The sequence below is a fragment of the Haliotis cracherodii genome, unplaced genomic scaffold, assembly GCF_022045235.1.
Source record: "Haliotis cracherodii isolate W230 unplaced genomic scaffold, xgHalCrac1.p SCAF_42, whole genome shotgun sequence".
In the NCBI taxonomy this organism is placed as follows: Eukaryota; Metazoa; Mollusca; class Gastropoda; order Lepetellida; family Haliotidae; genus Haliotis; species Haliotis cracherodii.
In genome coordinates this window covers 432,444-454,156 of record NW_027266300.1, presented here as the reverse complement: position 1 = coordinate 454,156, position 21,713 = coordinate 432,444, and the positions used below count along the sequence as shown (strand labels likewise).

General features: G+C 46.2%; 1 protein-coding gene across 4 annotated transcripts in view; it reads right to left on the bottom strand.

Moving 5' to 3' along the window:
• Positions 1-21,713, bottom strand: part of LOC139441672 (E3 ubiquitin-protein ligase HECTD1-like) — a 74,567-nt gene that overhangs the window by 29,440 nt on the left and 23,414 nt on the right. For 2 of the 4 annotated variants that reach the window (XM_071222474.1, XM_071222476.1), the window contains exons 3-23: positions 21,096-21,323; positions 19,798-20,123; positions 17,224-17,435; positions 16,705-16,781; positions 15,777-15,875; positions 15,159-15,282; positions 14,234-14,435; positions 9,893-10,034; positions 8,930-9,103; positions 8,375-8,615; positions 8,009-8,184; positions 7,383-7,547; positions 6,902-7,039; positions 6,265-6,411; positions 5,532-5,620; positions 5,374-5,388; positions 4,424-4,532; positions 3,051-3,185; positions 2,434-2,576; positions 1,548-1,691; positions 177-257 (exon numbers count right to left, since the gene is read on the bottom strand). In XM_071222474.1, the coding sequence (XP_071078575.1) occupies positions 177-257; positions 1,548-1,691; positions 2,434-2,576; positions 3,051-3,185; positions 4,424-4,532; positions 5,374-5,388; positions 5,532-5,620; positions 6,265-6,411; positions 6,902-7,039; positions 7,383-7,547; positions 8,009-8,184; positions 8,375-8,615; positions 8,930-9,103; positions 9,893-10,034; positions 14,234-14,435; positions 15,159-15,282; positions 15,777-15,875; positions 16,705-16,781; positions 17,224-17,435; positions 19,798-20,123; positions 21,096-21,323 (3,167 nt within the window). The remainder of the gene's footprint in view (positions 1-176; positions 258-1,547; positions 1,692-2,433; positions 2,577-3,050; positions 3,186-4,423; positions 4,533-5,373; positions 5,389-5,531; positions 5,621-6,264; positions 6,412-6,901; positions 7,040-7,382; positions 7,548-8,008; positions 8,185-8,374; positions 8,616-8,929; positions 9,104-9,892; positions 10,035-14,233; positions 14,436-15,158; positions 15,283-15,776; positions 15,876-16,704; positions 16,782-17,223; positions 17,436-19,797; positions 20,124-21,095; positions 21,324-21,713) is intronic. The other 2 variants (XM_071222475.1, XM_071222477.1) reach the window with 1 other exon arrangement.

The following is a 21,713-nucleotide window of genomic DNA, read 5'->3' as shown; positions in this document are numbered from 1 at the left end:
GGACACAATCTGGGTCATTTCTTTTTAGTCTGCTATGCTCAGCTTATGACAGCCAATACACTGAAAGTAACATTCATTGACTATGGTGTCAAAGTACAAGTTCAGGTTTGTGGAGGATTGTAAATTAACAATAGTGTTACAGAAAGAACAACAAACGTCAGTGCGAGTGTACTTACTTTCCGTATCCCCTGGCGTGGCGGAGCGTGTAGCACGTTGGGATGATCCACACGCCCAGGTCGATGGCAAACCACGCTTTCCTGCAAGTACCAGTCAGCAGCAATGTAGACGTGTAATGTGTGGGTGGGTGAAAACTGGGCATCACGCCTCTACAGTACTTCAGTTACATCAATGTGTCAGCCTAATGTTGGGGGGAGAGCCTGGACTGATGCAGGTCAAAGATGTGTACAACAATGTGGTGAAACCCAGGAGTGTGAGCTGACAAAACCATGGATCATAGATGTCCTTGTGAACACCCAATACTTTATGTCTGATCACCCAGAACTTTATGTATGATCACCCAGTACTTTATGTATGATCACCCAGTATGTTATGTATGATCACCCAATACTTTATGTCTGATCACCCAGAACTTAATGTATGATCACACAGTACTTTATGTATGATCACCCAGTATGTTATGTATGATCACCCAATACGTTATATATGATCACCCAATACTTTATATATGATCACCCAATACTTTAAGTATGACCACCCAGAACTTAATGTATGATCACACAGTACTTTATGTATGACCACCCAGTATGTTATGTATGATCACCCAATACTTTATGTCTGATCACCCAGAACTTAATGTATGATCACTTTATGTATGATCACCCAGTATGTTATGTATGATCACCCAATACTTTATGTCTGATCACCCAGAACTTAATGTATGATCACTTTATGAATGATCACCCAGTATGTTATGTATGATCACCCAATACTTTATGTCTGATCACCCAGAACTTAATGTATGATCACACAGTACTTTATGTATGATCACCCAGTATGTTATGTATGATCACCCAATACTTTATATATGATCACCCAATACTTTATATATGATCACCCAATACTTTATGTATGATCACCCAGTATTTTATGTTTGATCACCCAGTACTTTATGTATGATCACCAAATACTTTATATATGATCACCCCATACTTTATATACGATCACCCAGTACTTTATGTATGATCACCCAGTACTGTATGTATGATCACCCAGTACTTTGTGTATGATCACCCAATACTTTGTGTATGATCACCCAGTACTTTATGTATGATCACCCAGTACTTTATGTATGATCACCCAGTACTGTATGTATGATCACCCAGTACTTTATATATGATCACCCAATCCTTTATGTATGATCACCCAGTATTTTATGTTTGATCACCCAGTACTTTATTTATGATCACCAAGTACTTTGTGTATGATCACCCAATACTTTATGTATGATCACTCAGTACTTTGTGTATGACCAACAAGTACTCTATGTATGATCAGCATCATCGTTGGTGTGGTGTGTATATACATACTTGTCATCATTGGTGTGGCAGTTTAGGGCAGCACTGTCCCTACACAGTATGTCCTCCAGTTTGCCGTACGGCAGATTGCGGCCCTCGGACGACGTGACGACCACCAGGCCATACTGAGCAGGGTTCACCCACTCGTAGGCAGTTCTGGAACAAACAAAGATTCCGATTGGTCCAATTATTAAACAAGCAGACCTAAGCCCTGTTCCACAAAGTGACCTTAGAGCTACGGGCATCGTATTGAAAGTATAGGACTGACGATCTTACAGTTTTATCATAGAGAGAGTTCTGGCTGACACAAGTGTCAACATTTATCACGAAAGTGTTACTACTAAATGTTCGACCAATACAAAACATTTGCATCTGCTAACTGTAAATCAACTTTCAGAGTTACTTTAGTTTGATATTGGCCACTTTACCTATTGGCAGCAGAGATTAATGCTCAACTTTGGGTCATCATTTCTACTTGTAAGGTGATTAATGCATGTCTTCAGTAAACATCTATCCTAAAATACATCCTTGGTATGATGGTCTCATGGGAAAAAACATTCATGTACCTACTTTTTATATTTAGGGGACAGTTCTCATCCTCAGAGAACATTAAATGTTAAATGTTGATACATTTCTGGGAACCCTCTGCCTCAAGGAAACATGGAAGCTAAGCCTTTGTGAATATATTTACACCTGGCTGTATAATGAAGTGTTTAGTGTTTGTCTGAAGATACCATGTGGTCCCTACCTTGCGTTGGTGTCTTACACCTGGCTGCATAATGACGTGTTTACTGTTAGTCTCAAGATACCATGTGGTCCCTACCTTGCGTTGGTGTCTTACACCTGGCTGTATAATGACGTGTTTACTGTTTGTCTCAAGATACCATGTGGTCCCTACCTTGCGTTGGTGCCGACCCAGTAAAGGAGGCCGTGTTCATCAAAGTCATGCTGGTGGACGAACGTAATGGGGCAGTCATTCTCCTTCAACTTCTTCACAAAGTTGAAGGTCACCCGCTCGTAGTCGTACCATTGCTTAGCAACCTGTACACAATACAAGTAAGTCATTCCATTGCTTAGCAACCTGTACACAGTACAACGGTCAGTCATTCCATTGCTTAGCAACCTGTACACAGTACAACAGTCAGTCATTCCATTGCTTAGCAACCTGTACACAATACAACGGTCAGTCATTCCATTGCTTAGCAACCTGTACACAATACAACAGTCAGTCATTCCATTGCTTAGCAACCTGTACACAATACAACGGTCAGTCATTCCATTGCTTAGCAACCTGTACACAATACAACAGTCGGGCATTCCATTGCTTAGCAACCTGTAGACAATACAACAGTCAGTCATTCCATTGCTTAGCAACCTGTACACAATACAACAGACAGCTAGCTAACACATCATTATTTCTTTCAGGGTGATACATAGATCATTTTGTGTTTAATAAAAAATCACAGACAATTTATGATTTAAATTTCTTTGTCACCTGGACAGACTGATGCTCACCATTTTCAGCAAGTATCTCTCCAGGTCTGACACCGTAGTCAGTGGCTCCATCTTCAGACTGCGGCCGGTTCTGTCTATCAGAGTAGTCTCCCCTGTTGACCTCTCCAGCCTGAACCTCAGCCTCCTTGTTAATATCTACAGAAAACAGCTGTGTGAGACACCTACAACCACGACATCTTCCAACTGTTGCACAAATCCTATCTGTCTGGACCGGTGGTCAACACTAAGTTTGCAACTTTGGAGATTATTCAAGGATACAAACAGTATTTCAAAGGAACGAAAATCCAGACTGAGGTCTGTCAGCGTGTGCATTATCTCCAAGCACTGTCTCTAGGCTCCCTCACTCTATCAAGCACTGTCTCTAGGATCCCTCACTCTACCCAGCACTGTCTCTAGGATCCCTCACTCTACCCAGCACTGTCTCTAGGATCCCTCACTCTACCCAGCACTGTCTTTAGGCTAGGCTCCCTTACTCTACAAAGCACTGTCTCTAGGCTCCATCACTCTACCAAGCACTGTCTCTAGGCTCCCTCACTCTATCAAGCACTGTCTCTAGGCTCCCTTACTCTACCAAGCACTGTCTCTAGGCGCCCTCACTCTACCAAGCACTGTCTCTAGGCTCCATCACTCTACCAAGCACTGTCTCTAGGCTCCCTCACTCTACCCAGCACTGTCTCTAGGCTCCCTCACTCTATCAAGCACTGTCTCTAGGCTCCATCACTCTACCAAGCACTGTCTTTAAGCTCCATCACTCTACCAAGCACTGTCTTTAGGCTAGGCTCCCTTACTCTACCAAGCACTGTCTTTAGGCTAGGCTCCCTTACTCTACCAAGCACTGTCTCTAGACTCCATCACTCTACCAAGCACTGTCTCTAGGCTCCATCACTCTACCAAGCACTGTCTTTAAGCTCCATCACTCTACCAAGCACTGTCTCTAGGCTCCATCACTCTACCAAGCTCTGTCTCTAGGCTCCCTCACTCTACCCAGCACTGTCTCTAGACTCCATCACTCTACCAAGCACTGTCTCTAGGCTCCATCACTCTACCAAGCACTGTCTCTAGGCTCCATCACTCTACCAAGCACTGTCTCTAGGCTCCATCACTCTACCAAGCACTGTCTTAAGGCTAGGCTCCCTCACTCTACCAGCACTGTCTCTAGGCTCCCTCACTCTACCAAGCACTGTCTCTAGGCGCCCTCACTCTACCAAGCACTGTCTTTAAGCTCCATCACTCTACCAAGCACTGTCTTTAGGCTAGGCTCCCTTACTCTACCAAGCACTGTCTCTAGGCTCCCTTACTCTACCAAGCACTGTCTCTAGGCGACCTCACTCTACACTAACAAGCTCCCACAGTGGGTAGGCACCTTGTCTTACCTGCAGTCCGTACCCAGACCCTGGCAGGTCGTATGTAAACACCGGCAGCTTCTCGATGGACTCCAGTGCCGAGATGAGTTTCCTCGTCAACTGGATTGCTGGAGCGACACTGGATAAACACATATCACATCAAACCACCACAATAGATTTGTGACGTCACCTCGTCATGGACTCTTGGACACAACAAAAAGGGAACTATTGCCAACAAGAGTCATCAGAAGATGACAAAACCCCCCATCTCCCACAAAAGGCACCACTTCAGCCCCTGGTTAATACATGTACTAAGTTTTGATTAAAAATGTTTAAATTACACTGTGGAAACAAAATACGGACGGATGTTGGACAGACAGACAGACATGATGACTCTATCCCCACACATATGCTGTGTGTGTGTGTGTGTGTGTGTGTGTGTGTGTGTGTGTGTGTGTGTGTGTGTGTGTGTGTGTGTGTGTGTGTGTCTGATATCAATACACTTGCAACATGCAGTCAGTGAGTAGAATGACAGTTCTCCTGCCACAGTTGTATCACTACTCAGCAGAGAGCTCCAGTCAACAAGGACCCTGATAACAGCACAGGTTTGACCATTCTGAAGTCTACATCTTGCAGTTGAACTAAAATGTCCGATCCGATCTGGATGAACTACATGAGCAATGGTCTAACTATAACTAACTTCTATACTAGTAGTGTAATGTATCAGTCATAAATGTTTTCTTTATATAGAAGCAAGCAAGAGAGAAGATGTATTGACACAAACATAAGGTATTCCAGACACGACAGAAGATGTGGAGTAATGGTACAGAATCTGACAACATGCGCAGTACTGAATACTGGAATGCAAGCATCAAACTAAAGGAGATGAAATAACGGAACAGTACAGGAAGTATCAATACTGAAATGTCCTACTGCCATACAAGGAGAAGACAGCAGGGAGAGAGTGAGACAAGTCTTACCCGTCCTCAGTCAGTCTTGAAACAAAGAAATTCCCCATCAATCACATGTATTAACATACACAGGAACGGTGAAGCACACTCATTACACAGTTCTCTTCAAAAAACAACTTGTACAAGTACAATTAATTTGACTCAGAAAAAACTTCAGGGTTGCCTACCTCTCCTTTTCGTGAAAGACCGTCTTGAAGATGTTTATTCTATCTTTAGTCCTCTTCTTGCTCTCCTTGGTCTGAATATCTTCTATGTTCTGAGGAGTAGAAAACCAACACACAGTAACCATGTGCACAGATTGTACATCTGTTTACTGATGACTGTGTTAGTGTAACGAAGGAGGTGAGGTGAGGTGAGGTGAGGTGAGGTGAGGTGAAATGGGTTTAACGTCGCGTCCAAGATTATTGCCCTTATATAGCGACGTGCATGCACGTGTTTGCGTGGCTGCTTGTACTAGTCCGAACTGATGCCGATTAATAGTGCTAGCTCACTGAGATACCATGCTGCAGTTTAACATGAATACCCCACTCAGACACAGTGTACTGACTCCAAGCCGACCAGTCCTTGTTTTAGCCCCTTTATGCCGAGCGCCAGACAGGGTAACAACAAGTACCATCTTTTAACCTCTTTTGGTATGACGCGGCTGGTGATCAAACCCCGGACCTTCCGCTCTCCGGGTGGATGCTCTACCACAAGACCATGGAGGCGGCTGTGTTACAAAGGAAGAGAAGGAGGGAGGGAGGTACAGCTAGCACTTCACATCAACATCTTGTCTAGTATGTTTACCTAATACATCGGCTGTTAGAATAGTGGTTCAGGTTGTAGAGTGGACGTGTCGCCTGTACACAACTCCAAGTCATGCTTCATGCCACAATGAGGTCTACAGATGTCAGTACTTACGTTGTTGAGGACGTTGAGCATGGTCTGGACGAGGCCACTACTGTAAAGTTCGAAGGAGGAGATGGTGTGCTCATCCTTCAGCAGCGACACCAACTCCTCCAGCGCACTGCGCATCTCCTGCCGCCATGTCACGTCTCCATTTGTACACTGCACAAACACAACAATCATAATGAAGAGAGTTAGGTAACAACAGTGATTCAGTTCCACTTAAAACAGGGCGGAGTCGGAAGTGCTGCAGACCCTAGATGTCACCACCTTGGTGCATCCCCCGGATGGGATGACATTCAGCAATCAGAAGGCTGCCGAATCTGGGATGGGAACCCACATAACTACGTTTGTGACTGGCATGTAGAAGCTGGCACAATATGCCGACATGACACTGAAAACCTCCTTCTTGGTTCTGGCTATGTCTTGCAACATCTTTGTGATCAAAATGGTAAAAATAATTTGTAGTTTTATTGAAGTTCAAACAAACTTAAGCCTACCCAAAGGGTTTTCTTGACATAAAGGTTACTGAGTAATCCATATTCATGAGATGTGTATTTGCATACTTAACATTTAATAATAATTGTAATACATATAACCTATAATGATGGCATCTATGGACTCCAGAATGTGAGTGGGTTATCTCCCTTACCTTGATCTGACTGATCTGTTTTGCACAGGAAGATTCCAACTGTTGAACGATCCCGCACAGCTTGGCAACAACGCCCCTCGGTGTGGCCTCCGCGGCCTTGAAGTAATCTTCATACAACTCTCGAGCTAAACTCTTCACCTAATGGGGAGAGGAAGACATATTGTAAGGGATTATCATTGTTTTCATTGATATCAGTAAGCCTGGTTTACAAGCACACATATACCTCCGACGCAAAATGTACCCTGAGGGGTCAATTTGTCATATAAACATGTTCTTTAAAATTGACCCCAGGGGTTAAACACCCCACCTCGATAGGTGGGGCAAAGTAGTGCATCTGAACTCCTCCCATGATGCAAGAAGGGTAAAAGAAACAAATTGTTGTAAACATCTTAATGTGATAATATTTTCTCAACAAGCAAAGAGGCTTTGACTTCAAGGAGGTGATATAGGATGTTACAAGACTTCTTCAAATGTCACCCACCTTCGACCTAATGGCGTCTACTTTTGATCTTAGTTTCTTGCTCTTCTTGCCTCCCCAGCCCACGGCAAACTCAGGTCCGAGTGACGTCTCCGCAGTGAACGAATGTTTGGTGCCGCGATTTGATTCAAAGATGAACCCAGGAAGATCTTCTCGTAATATTGTGGCCTGAAAAAAAAAGATTTTTGATACGAGCACATTCCAGAAACAAGAACCGGACCAAGAGAGCGGTATATACATACATGACAATTTCCAAACAGATTGTTCATAATTAAATGTATGTCAAACTGATTTCAACAAATTGAATCAAAATTGTTACACAAACACAACAGAAACTAACCCACATCAGTACATAATGAACAATATTTGGAAATCAACCTTCATTGTCAGCAGCTCAATCCGTACATGCCACAACGAATGGTTCAACTCTGCTCACCTACTGTCTCCACAGCACATTGATAGCTGCCTTCCTCTAGTGGTACATTTAGTAATTCTGACCATCGTCCCCTACCTACTGTCCACACAGCACATTGATAGCTGCCTTCCCCTAGTGGTACATTTAGTAATTCTGACCATCGTCCCCTATCTAGTGTCTCCACAGCACACAGCGCCCCCTTGTGGCCACCTACCTGTTGGCCGTCTGAGTTGTGGATCTGGACCTCGCCCTCCTTCTTGCATGTGAGTGCCCAGTTCCCGACCACCAGCCGGTTGGCGCACTGGTGGGTCATGATAGGCTGGCTGGGGGTGCCCGCCTTGATCTGACTGCGAGCTCGCTGCAGCTTCTCTAGGAACTCCCCGCGGTTCTCTGTACACATGAACGATGTATTTTAGACACTTCAATTCATATTCCATCAGTTACCATGGTTACAATATACTCCACCTAGGGCACAACAAGACCTGTATTAAAGATGCCTAACTCGTACACTGCAGTTATTAAAATCTGATAACATTTAATGAAAGAAGGACAAATGGACACCACCGTGCCCCACCCTCACCTGAGCTATCGGAGCCCCCCTCTGGGCTGCCGCTGGAGTACATGGTGGCCAGTTTGCTGTCCAGGATGAAGCGGAACCAGCCGTTACTGCCGTTGGAGAGTTCCAGGGCGGCAGCGTCGCTCCACAGGTAGAGGCAGTCGCGGCCGCGCACAATGCACCAGTCCCGCCAATGGTAGGGCTTCCCCTGCACGATCTCCCGAGCATCCTCCACCACGGCCTCTTCCTCCTCTTTGATGCAGAACTGAAGGCAAAAACACACAACATCAACACAGATACATCACAGACACATCGACACACAACACACAACACATCAACATCAACACTGTCTCTCCCGTAATATATCAAAATGAGCCCACTTCAAAGTCACTTTGGTCAGTTTGAATGTACACTGTGGCTGTGAGACAAACATCGCGGAACAATGAACAATGTTCATGCAGGCGACTTACAGTACCTTAATCTTTGGAACTTTTAGCGGCAAAATCCTGTGAATTACAAAACCTTCTAAAATCATAATCTTTATTTTCAAAACCTGATAATTCACTGCATGTACCCTACCTTCTCATCCTTGGCTTTCACTACAGTCTCATCTTCCTCAGGCGGTGGACCAGCCAGTCCGAGGACACGGCCAAACAGTCCAAGGCGAGCGAAGTGTTCCAGGAAGGTGCTCTGTCCCTTCTGCATGAGGTCTTGTGTGATCTGCAGCACTGTGTAGTGACCATCGTCATCGTCCTGGACACAGATGTAGAGGGAGTGAAACGGTGGGGGTATACTGGCTGGGGGTAGGGATACAATCTGGGGGTGGGAATACAATCTGGGGGTGGGAATACAACCTGGGGGTGGGAATACAATCTGGGGGTGGGAATACAATCTGGGGGTGGGAATACAATCTGGGGGTGGGAATACAACCTGGGGGTGGGAATACAATCTGGGGGTGGGAATACAATCTCGGGGTGGGAATACAATCTCGGGGAGGGGGAAGATACACAGTTTGGGGGAGAGGATAAAGTCTGGGGGCAGGAATACAGTCTTGGGTGGGGATACAGTCTGGGGGAGGATACACAGTTCGGGGGAGAAGTTAAAGTGAGGGCAGGAATACAGTCTTGGGTGGGGATACAGTCTTGGGTGGGGATACACAGTTTTGGAGAGAAGAAAACGTCTGGGTGTAGGTATATAGTCTGGGGGCGAGGATACAGTTTGGAGGGAAACAGTCTTGGGGAGGCGAGGGGGCTTTAGAGTCTGGGGGAGGGGACACAGTGTTTGGGGAGTGGGGTTTACACTCTGCAATGATACAGACGGGAGGGGGGGGGGGGAGACAGTCTTGGGTGCAGTTACAGTGTGGTGGCAGAGATACGTCTGGGGGCAGGGGTTCAGTCTAGGGCAGAGTTACAAATAATCCTTCATGAATTTAACCATTTTAGATCATGAGAATACATATTTGCAGTCATTTTATCTCCCTGTCAACCATATTTACTGTCAACTAGAAACAGTTTCTCTCTTGCTGATGGGGTCAGGTCTTACCTCTGTGTCGAGGACGGTGGCAAGGACTTCAGTGAGCGATGAAGCAAAGTTGGGGGAGGTGAACTCCGGCCCACACATCTCGTCCAGCAAGGGGGCCCCCATATAGTGCAGCATCTTGCGGATCAGAGACAAGCTGGCTTTCCTGCAACAAACACATTGTTACACTTCATTATTACCTGAACAAATGGCATGTGCGCTACCTGACATAATCAGAGAATTGAAGTACCCCACCTGCCTGAGACCAGTATGTAACTGTTTAATAATATTTCCCCCTACCTGACTTACAGCTATGGACGAGTGTTCCCCCTACCTGACACATAGCTGTGGAATAGTGTCACCCCTACCTGACACATAGCTGTGGAAGAGTGTCCCCCCTACCTGACATATAGCTGTGGAATAGTGTCCCCCCTACCTGACACATAGCTGTGGAAGAGTGTCCCCCCTACCTGACATATAGCTGTGGAATAGTGTCCCCTCTAACTGACATATAGCTGTGGAATAGTGTCCCTTCTAACTGACATATAGCTGTGGAATAGTGTCCCCCTTACCTGACACATAGCTGTGGAAGAGTGTCCCCCCTACCTGACATATAGCTGTGGAAGAGTGTCCCCTCTAACTGACATATAGCTGTGGAATAGTGTCCCTTCTAACTGACATATAGCTGTGGAATAGTGTCCCCCTTACCCGACACATAGCTGTGGATGAGTGTCCCTCTTACCTGACACATAGCTGTGGAAGAGTGTCCCCTCTAACTGACACATAGCTATGGACGAGTGTCCCCCCCCTACCTGACATATAGCTATGGACAAGTATCCCCCTACCTGACACATACCTAAGGACGAGTGTCCCCCACGTACCTAAAACATAGCTATGGACGAGTGTCTCCCCCTACCTGACACATAGCTGTGGACGAGTGTTCCCCTCCCTGACACATAGCCATGGACGAGTGTCCCCCACGTACCTGACTGAGGCTAGCATGGAACTATGGACGAGTGTCTCCCTCTACCTGACACATAGCCATGGACGAGTGTCCCCCCTACATGACACATAGCCATGGACGAGTGTCCCCCATATACCTGACTGAGGCTAGCATGGAGGTATGGACGAGTGTCCCCCATGTACCTGACATATAGCTATGGACGAGTGTCCCCCACATACCTGACACATAGCTGTGGATGAGTGTCCCCCCTACCTGACATATAGCTGTGGACGAGTGTTCCCCCCCTACCTGACATATAGCTATGGACGAGTGTCCCCCACGTACCTGACTGAGGCTAGCATGGAACTATGGACGAGTGTCTCCCTCTACCTGACACATAGCCATGGACGAGTGTCCCCCCTACATGACACATAGCCATGGACGAGTGTCCCCCATATACCTGACTGAGGCTAGCATGGAGGTATGGACGAGTGTCCCCCACGTACCTGACATATAGCTATGGACGAGTGTCCCCCACATACCTGACACATAGCTGTGGATGAGTGTCCCCCCTACCTGACACATAGCTGTGGACGAGTGTCCCCCACGTACCTGACATATAGCTATAGACGAGAGTCCCCCACATACCTGACATATAGCTGTGGATGAGTGTCCCCCATGTACCTGACATATAGCTATGGACGAGTGTCCCCCACATACCTGACACATAGCTGTGGATGAGTGTCCCCCACGTACCTGACATATAACTATGGATGAGTGTCCCCCATGTACCTGACATATAGCTATGGACGAGCGTCCCCCACGTACCTGACATATAGCTATGGACGAGTGTCCCCCACGTACCTGACATATAGCTATGGACGAGCGTCCCCCACATACCTGACATATAGCTGTGGACGAGTGTCCCCCACGTACCTGACATATAGCTATGCATGAGTGTCCCCCCCTACCTGACATATAGCTGTGGATGAGTGTCCCCCCTACCTGACATATAGCTGTGGACGAATGTCCCCCACGTACCTGACATATAGCTGTGGACGAGTGTACCTCACGTACCTGACATATAGCTGTGGAAGAGTGTCCTCCACGTACCTGACACATAGCTGTGGGAATAGTGTCCCCTCTAACTGACATATAGCTGTGGAATAGTGTCCCCCACGTACCTGACATAATGCTGTGGAAGAGTGTCCCCACTACCTGACACATAGCTATGGAAGAGTGTCCCCCTACCTGACATATAGCTGTGGAAGAGTGTCCCCACTACCTGACATATAGCTATGGAAGAGTGTTCCCCCTACCTGACATATAGCTGTGGAAGAGTGTCCCCCCTACCTGACATATAGCTGTGGACGAGTGTCCCCCCTACCTGACACATAGCTGTGGAAGAGAGTCCCCCACGTACCTGACACATACCATATTTTCTTGAGTATAGTGCACACTTTTTTTCCAAAAAACACAGCTGTGTAGAAGGGGGTGCGCATTATACACAAATTAATGAGTTTTGATGTTTTTCCCCCCATGGAAAGACATCACCGTGAGCACGTAACACCGGAAATACCATGTCAACAAATCCATACTGAAGTTCGCAAATCATTCATGTAATTACACTGTCTGGCTATAAAAAGTGTTCTTTGTTTATCTGGACTTATTTAATTAACTTTATTCAAAATTCATTTTAATATTGTTTGAATTAATTTCGGCGAAATTGTGTGTGAAGAGATCGGAAGATTGCACAACTCACCGTTATTAACAGCAACCACGGTCAGATTACCGCTACTGACGCCTTGAAACGAACTTTAGTTGATAGAGAATGGATACATATATCATAAATGCCATACTTTGATTCGTTAAAAGTCATATTTGTTTTTGTTGGACGATTCTATGTCAAGACATAATTCTCGCGATCACGCAATCACGTGCACGGGAGCCTTGACGGTGACTGGTCAGACTGGTTCCATGTAAAAAATAATATCCGGCAATAGCGATCAGCTGCTTCGCTTAGGGTTATTATGATTTTAAATATGTTTAGTAAAAGCTGCATCTAAATTAACAAGATATTGGAATATATTATTCCTGATAAAAAAATTAGTTTCAGATACAACTTTTGCCGATCCTTGCATTAAAATCCTGTAAAGTTATATCATTGGGTGTGTTTTGACCAAATCACCGGTAGATTCCAAGAAAACGTGTGTACAGCTGATGGCTGTGTTCTGCTTAGTGTACGAGAAAATACACAAGGTAATCTTAATCCCTGGATATAAAACAATGCCTAGCTGAACAAAAAATACAATTTAAACGGTAAATCAACATGTCTGGGGATTTTTTATCTCAAATTTCAAATTTGTACTGACAAAGTTTCTCATCACCTGTTCGTTTGCCGGACTTCACTGAAGGGGTGCGGTGTAATTTTTTTCTGCGCATAATATTCAAATTTCTTTTTTTCCAAAATACTGAACCCGCTAGAGGGGGGTGCGCATTATACATTGGTGCGCACTATACTCAAGAAAATACAGTAGCTGTGGACGAGTGTCCCCCCTACCTGACATATAGCTATAGACGAGTGTCCCCCCTACCTGACATATAGCTATAGACGAGTGTCCCCCCTAACTGACATAGAGCTATAGACGAGTGTCCCCCCTACCTGACATATAGCTGTGGAATAGTGTCCCCTCTAACTGACATATAGCTGTGGAATAGTGTCCCTTCTAACTGACATATAGCTGTGGAATAGTGTCCCCTCTAACTGACATATAGCTATAGACGAGTGTCCCCCCTACCTGACATATAGCTGTGGATGAGTGTCCCCCCTACCTGACATATAGCTATAGATGAGTGTCCCCCCTACCTGACATAAAGCTGTGGAATAGTGTCCCCTCTAACTGACATACAGCTGTGGAAAAGTGTCCCCTCTAACTGACATATAGCTGTGGAATAGTGTCCCCCCTACCTGACATATAGCTATAGACGAGTGTCCCCACTACCTGACATATAGCTGTGGAATAGTGTCCCTTCTAACTGACATATAGCTGTGGAATAGTGTCCCTTCTAACTGACATATAGCTGTGGAATAGTGTCCCCTCTAACTGACATATAGCTATAGACGAGTGTCCCCCCTACCTGACATATAGCTGTGGATGAGTGTCCCCCCACGTACCTGACATATAGCTGTGGAATAGTGTCCCCCCTACCTGACATATAGCTGTGGAATAGTGTCCCCTCTAACTGACATATAGCTGTGGTTGAGTGTCCCCCTACCTGACATATAGCTTCGGACGAGTGTCCCCCACGTACCTGACATATAGCTGTGGATGAGTGTCCCCCCACGTACCTGACATATAGCTATAGACGAGTGTCCCCCCACGTACCTGACATATAGCTATAGACGAGTGTCCCCCACGTACCTGACTGAGGCTAGCATGGAGCTGTGGAACACTTGTGTGAAGACAGGTAGCAGTCGTTGCACATATAGTGGCGCCACCTCAGGATCGCCCTTGGGCTCGGCCGAGTCGACTCGCTCCGATTCACTGTTCTCTTCCTTCTTCTCCTTCTCTCCTTCTGTTGTGGCCTGGGCGCCTTCTCGGTTCACGGGCACCATCCACTCACCTGTCAGACACAACACAACACAACACAGGATGTCACGACGGCAGACACTGAGCTCACTGATTATCAGGTTTACCTTATTCACTACACCCAGAAGTACACCCTGGAATACACCCAGAAGTACATCCCAGACCACAGCCGGGAGTACACCCAGAAGTACATCCTGGAATACACCCAGAAGTACATCTCAGACCACAGCCAGAAGTACACCCCAGACCACAGCCTGGAGTACACTCAGAAGAACATCCCAGACCACAGTTTGGAGTACACCCAGAAGTACATCCCAGACCACAGCCAGTTCAACCAGAAGTACACCCCAGACCACAGCCGGGAGTATACCATGAAGTACACCCCAGACCACGGCCGGGAGTACAACCAGAAGTACATCCCAGACCACAGCCAGGAGTTCAACCAGAAGTACACCCCAGACCACAGCCGGGAGTACACCCAGAAGTACATCCCAGACCACAGCCGGGAGTACACCCAGAAGTACACCCCAGACCACAGCCGGGAGTACACCCAGAAGTACACCCCAGACCACAGCCGGGAGTACACCCAGAAGTACATCCCAGACCACAGCCGGGAGTACACCCAGAAGTACACCCCAGACCACAGTCGGGAGTACACCCAGAAGTACACCCCAGACCACAGCCGGGAGTACACCCAGAAGTACACCCCAGACCACAGCCGGGAGTACAACCAAGATGTGACTGCTGACTGACTTACCTGGCGACTGCAGGATCTGGATGACCTCCCTGTGACCCTCGTCCCCCCTCTCACGAGCCTTGTCCAGCGGGGTCTTGCTGTCTTCATCACGCAGGTCGGGATTGGCTCCATACCGCAACAGCGTCTACAGGACAAATGGGACATTGTATGCATGAGAGTTTGTTGTTGCTTAATGACACACTCAGAAACATATCAGCTACATGACGGTGGCCTGTAAATAATGAAGTCTGGACCAGACAATCCAGTGATTTGTATTATGTGCACCATTATTATCATCAACCAAGTCACCGAGTCAGACCACAAATTAATTCATTAGCCTCTTACACCCAGCATAAATTCCTAGGTTCCAAATCTAACCCAAAATTCCATACAGGTTTCCAATTAAGTCGCCTCATGAAACTAGCAATGGGGTGCTGGAGACATATTCTACCCCAGGTCCCCATTGAACACACCTCAGCATGCTATCGACTGGGGGCCGATCTACCTAGTTGCCACTGACAACCAACACTGGGACACCCAACCCAGGGTGAAGGAATCACATGGTGATCTTACTTTGACAATCTGTGGTCAACACTGGGACACCCAACCCAGGGTGAAGGAATCACATGGTGATCTTACTTTGACAATCTGTGGTCTGCCAAAACAGGCTGCATAATGGAGAGAGGAGGAGCGCAGGCCTCGGTTGACATCAGCTCCTCGTTCACACAGGAACTCCACCTGAACAGAAACACAAGCAGTCAACACAGAGATCAGGGAGTTAGGTCTGCATGGCCTACAAATGTCAGTAACACATCGTGCAAGATACTAAGGCTGTTACCATGGTTACAATTGACTCGTGTATTCGGTGAATCAAACCGTATCCCTTCAGGAATTGAATTCGTTATTTGGGGTAACTGAAATCGAATATTTATGAATATTTGGTTGGCTGGTTGGTTTGTTGTTTAACTCCCCACTCAGCAATATTCGAGCTATATGACGGCAGTCTGCAAATAATAGAGTCGGGACTAGACAATCCAGTGTTTGGTATAATGAGCATTGATCCACGCAATTCAGATCGATGACATGCACCAACAAGTCAGCGAGCCTGACCAACCAATCCCGTTAGTTGCCTCTTACGACAAGCATAGTCATGATTTACGGCAAGCATGGGTTGCTGAAGACCTGTATCTTCACAGTCTATTTATAAATATGCAATTTACATACCCTCTACCTAAAAATATCAATAAGAACACGGTATATGCATAGATTTCTTCAAAGACAACTCTTATAATATTTAATTTGACAGTATGGTGGTCACTGGTCATTGTCACATTTGAGCAGATACTACCTGGATAAGTGAAGTATATAAAAGTATAAAAAATGATTAATTAACAAACCATGTCAAATAATTTATGTGGTTAATGTTTCACTGAATATAACAAGTAATACTTCAGCTACTGTTTTGTTATAGTATTTCGTGAATTAATATTCGTATTTGTAACCCTATATTCATGATACGAATCGTATTCGCCTCAGTGTATTCGTTGCAGCCCTACAAGACACCCACCATTTCTTGGGTTCCGAATGCAGAGGCCCAGTTGAGGAGAGTCTGTCCCACGTCATCCATGAAGTTGACTTCAAAACCTGGAGATGGAAACACAGAGGTCAGTGACACGGAATCATACCTCCACTGGATCACTGCCATGCTTCTTGAACCAATCCTATTACCAAAGTGAACACTTATTACCTCCCTTAGTACCTTCTGGCAGTGAATATCTGATAGTTTAATCCTGTCAAGGAGATATCTTCCACAGTGAGTGCGTGAATGCTACTTCATCATGTACATGCAACTTTTATTTGTGGTATCTAATTTCTAAACATTTAAATGATGATGATGATGATGATGATGATGATGATGATGAACAGCCATCAAGACTGGATCTTGGTTTCCTTTGGACACACTTACCAACCAGCAATCATTTGACACAAACTGATCATGTTCCTGGTTCAAGAGTCTGAACATTTCAAAAAGGGTTCACAGCTGAGACTTGATTTTACCAGTGACAGAGCTCTCGGTACATCTTACCATTATCTATCGCGTCTATGAGAGCGTCAGTGTCCTTGCTTCGTATACAGTCAATGAGCTGGCGGTGTGACCTCTCTCCGGCACTGTCTGTGCGCCTCAGCCCCGGCAGGCGACTTGTGATGCTACACACGCCCGTCTTGGGCAGCGCCTTCCTCCCCTCAAACAGCAGCACCAGCAGCAGGTCCACCAGCCTCATCGTGTCCAGGCAGCATCTGCAACACAACGCATCGAACATGGAACAGAGAAGTACTTTCAAATTTTAGATACCTAGTATTATTTATATTTGCTGCATAACTTACTTCACTGGTAACACATCCATTGAATGACCTGAGTTAGCAATGGCGGATCCAGCATTTTTAAAAGGGAGGGGTCCAAAATATGAAAATCCTCTCTCAGATAATGTTACTGCCTACAACATTCTATATTTGGTTTTCCAGTCCATTCCCGACTCCCTGGACACCCCCCTCCCCATCTGGGGATTAAAACATGTCAAGTTACTGCAGATCATAATTATGGCAAACCTGTGAGTCCCCGTGACCCCCATCCAACCCCTACCATTTCATTTGCTTTTACTCGTCTAAGATCTACTAGCTTTGGGCTAAGGGGAAAGCGTCAGACCCTGCAATGTATATAAATGCAGTTTCACATAAATAAGGTGTACCCAAAGTTCTGTTACCATAGTTACCAAGACAATAGGACATCTCTCTCTACATGAAACAGATACCAAGTTGATCCTCCTGTAATACCTGCTTGACCTTTTCTTATGTTAGACTTAAAGAGTTTCACGAAGTTCTCATCATTTGGTTCACCAGAGTTGCCTCCAATCCACCTCCGATGTAGTAAATGTATACAAACACTGAGCCTAATGTTATTGATCACTGACTGTAATTAAATCAATAGCAGAGAAAGTAAGGGCAGATGAGGAACATTAATCATTCATAAGATGGCACGCCCAGTGACACACAATCTATGGTTTCCTTGGGGTCGGTGGAAGGTCGCCTGCAGTCTTGATACACCTGCACTTCCGGCCAGATACACCTGCACTGCCGGCCCGATACACCTGCACTGCCGGCCCGATACACCTGCACTGCCGGCCCTATACACCTGCACTGCCGGCCTTTACTCCGAAAACAGGCTTGAATTAGTCCACCTAGTTATCACCTCAGTTTCAGGCTTGAACTTGGACTGAAGCCACCGACTACACTGACATATTGGTAGCTCCACGCATGTAGTAAATGTGTTGTTGCCTTTGGTAAGTGAGTTTGTTTGAAATATGCCTCCGTTCACCCAGCAGTGAAAGGGTACCCAGTAGGATGAGATGGTCATGTGACTTCTAACCTTCCAATGCCTCGCGGGCAGTTTGGGTGCTCAGCATGAAAATCAAGGGCACACTGATACACTGCCCGGGATAAGGATAATGTAGCACTTTGAGATTGCCCCTGTGTTATGCGGAATTAAAGCGCAATATTATTATTATTATTATTATTATTATTATTATTATTATTATTATTATTACCATTCACTGATCCACCAAAAGGTTTCCTTGTCACGATTTTGTTTCCAAATTCCTTTCCACTGTAAGCTATAAATAACTTTGTGCAATTAATGAGCCAGTGTCCGGCCTGCACCAGATTAATGGCTGTCAGCAGGGGGTATAATTAGAAGATTAATGTCTCCAGGACCCCCCCACCATGTGTCCTGTAGTTGCCAGGTTGTTCAGGGTTCAGGTACCGCGACATGCATCTGATGACGTTTGAGAGGCAAACCACAGTCAGTCTACAAAACGCCCGACCTACATGATGAATTACTCCAGGGCAGCACCCCGAATTCCACCTCCGACACACTGATTTCCTTACTCCTCCTGACACCTTCACACCCACGCTAGTCCCTCCCCAACACCTTCACACCCACGCTAGTCCCTCCCCGACACCTCCTCTTCCTCCTATTCCCTCCGACACCCTGATCTCCTTACTCCTCCTGACACCACACCCACGCTGGTCCCTCCCCGACACCTTCACACCCACGCTGGTCCCTCCCCGACACCTTCACACCCACGCTGGTCCCTCCCCGACACCTCCTCTTCTCCCTATTCCCTCCGACACCCTGATCTCCTTACTCCTCCTGACACCTTCACACCCGAGCTGGTCCCTCCTCGACACCTTCACACCCACGCTAGTCCCTCCCCGACACCTCCTCTTCCTCCTATTCCCTCCGACACCCTGATATCCTTACTCCTCCCGACACCTTCACACCCTTGCTAGTCCCTCCCTAACACCTCCACTTCCCCCTATTCCCTCCGACACTCTGATATCCTTACTCCTCCCGACACCTTCACACCCTTGCTAGTCCCTCCCTAACACCTCCACTTCCCCCTATTCCCTCCGACACTCTGATCTCCTTACTCCTCCTGACACCTTCACACCCACACTGGTCCCTCCCCGACACCTCCTCTTCTCCCTTTTCCCTCCGAAACCCTGATCTCCTCTCTACTCCTTGTGACACCTTCACACCCTCGCTAGTCCCTCCCCGACATCCTGATCTCTGTTCTACTCCCTCTGTCGACACCCTGCTCACCTCTCATCCCCTCTCAGTCCACTCTCCACTGCTTCCGGCAACTCTGAGCGCAGCAGGTCGTGGGTGATGACAGGAGATCCTCGACACAGTGTAGACAGGAGACTGATGACAGTTGACATGCTGGGACTGGACTTGGACTCGGCGGCCATGTTAGCCGTCCCCGGGGTACTGGTGAGGGAGACGTTGTGCCCCGCCTCCCCCACGCGGTGCAGGCGTTGCAGGAGCTCCTGGATCAGACCATGCTTGGCCAGGGGGGCAGGGTCAATTCCACGTCGGGTGAATCTGTCAGCCAGTGAGGCAAAGCAGCGAAGCGCTCCATCAGCAACCTGTAAAACACATCCACACGTCAGTAAAGACAATACATTTTATGGATGACAACTTCTTTATTCTATTATGATGTGATGTTTAAGTATAGATCCTTTTACCATTGTCAAGCAAGAGTGACAATCTCACATCACTTGATAAACACACATGATGATGGGGAGACTACTCACGTATGGTTCATCATGTATGATATATAACTGGAAGAGGAGAATACTCATATATTGTTCACCATATGATGTACACATGTAAGGGGAGATTATTCACGCATTGGTCACTTTGAGACATACAGATGTAAGGGGAGACTACTCATGTATCGTTCACTTTGTGACGTACACATGTAAGGGGAGACTACTAATGTATCGTTCACTTTGAGACATACAGATGTAAGGGGAGACTACTCATGTATCGTTCACTTTGTGACGTACAGATGTAAGGGGAGACTACTCAGTGTGTGATGTACAGCAAGCTCCTTCCCAGCGCGTGACATCTTTGTTACACTCTCGGTAACATCGCTGCCACCAGTGTGGGCACGGCAATTACAAGAAATTTGCCCTCTAACCCCAAATGGAGTAGCGTTTATACTTTTGTTTATGTCTTTCGTCATGCCATCATTGTGAATTTTGAAAAAGTTTACGACTGACCATATTTCCCAGATGAATTTAACTTCTTGTTTGTTTGATCAAATTGGTTCGAGATCGCAGACGAACAGAAAATCACCCCTTACATTCTTACTATACCAATTACATGATAGTGGAAATGAAATAGAAATTCAAATTGACAAACACAGAAAATAATTTAGTCAGCGTAAGTGTATTCGGCATCATGGCAGTCATCGCTTGTTTGTTAACACAACGGTCCGTCGGTTGCGAAATCAACTCCAAGCATGGTTGTGGTCACCTGTCACAATTGGGAGCTCCGCGAATGGAATATCTCTGAGGAGCTTGGATGTACAGATGTAAGGGGAGGCGACTCACGTATTGGTCGTCGTGCTCCAGCAGGGTAGACAGAGACTCTACACACGTCTCCTGCGAGGTGTCCTGGGGCTCCATCTTGCCACACAGCCGGGACACGACGGACATGGCGGAGTGGAGGGTGTCCTTGTGTACCTGGGAGCCATGCTCACGGATGAAGGTCAGGACACAGTTCAGCCCGCCAGACTCGAACACTGCACCCGACTCTCGAGTACAGATCAACTCCAGGACCTGCACACACAAGTAAACAACATCTCATTAATTAAGTATAAAAGTTAAATGTCCTCCTCCTAGGTTTCAGATTAGATCAAATTCGTGGACTCAGGCTGTCAAAAAAATTCCTAAAAGTTCAGTCAAAATTTGCAATGATGTGGAACAATGCCCTCTCAAAAAAAGTGATAAAATCATGAAGAGAATGTCCTTGACATATATTCCGAGTAAAATCACTGTGACCATATCGTTAAATAAAATGTGAACAAAAGTTCACAAGACCCACAACATCCTTACTGGCTCCAAACAACATCCTTACTATCTCCAAACAACATCCCTACTGTCTCTAAACAACATCCTTACTGGCTCCAAACAACATCCTTACTGTCTCTAAACAACATCATTACTGTC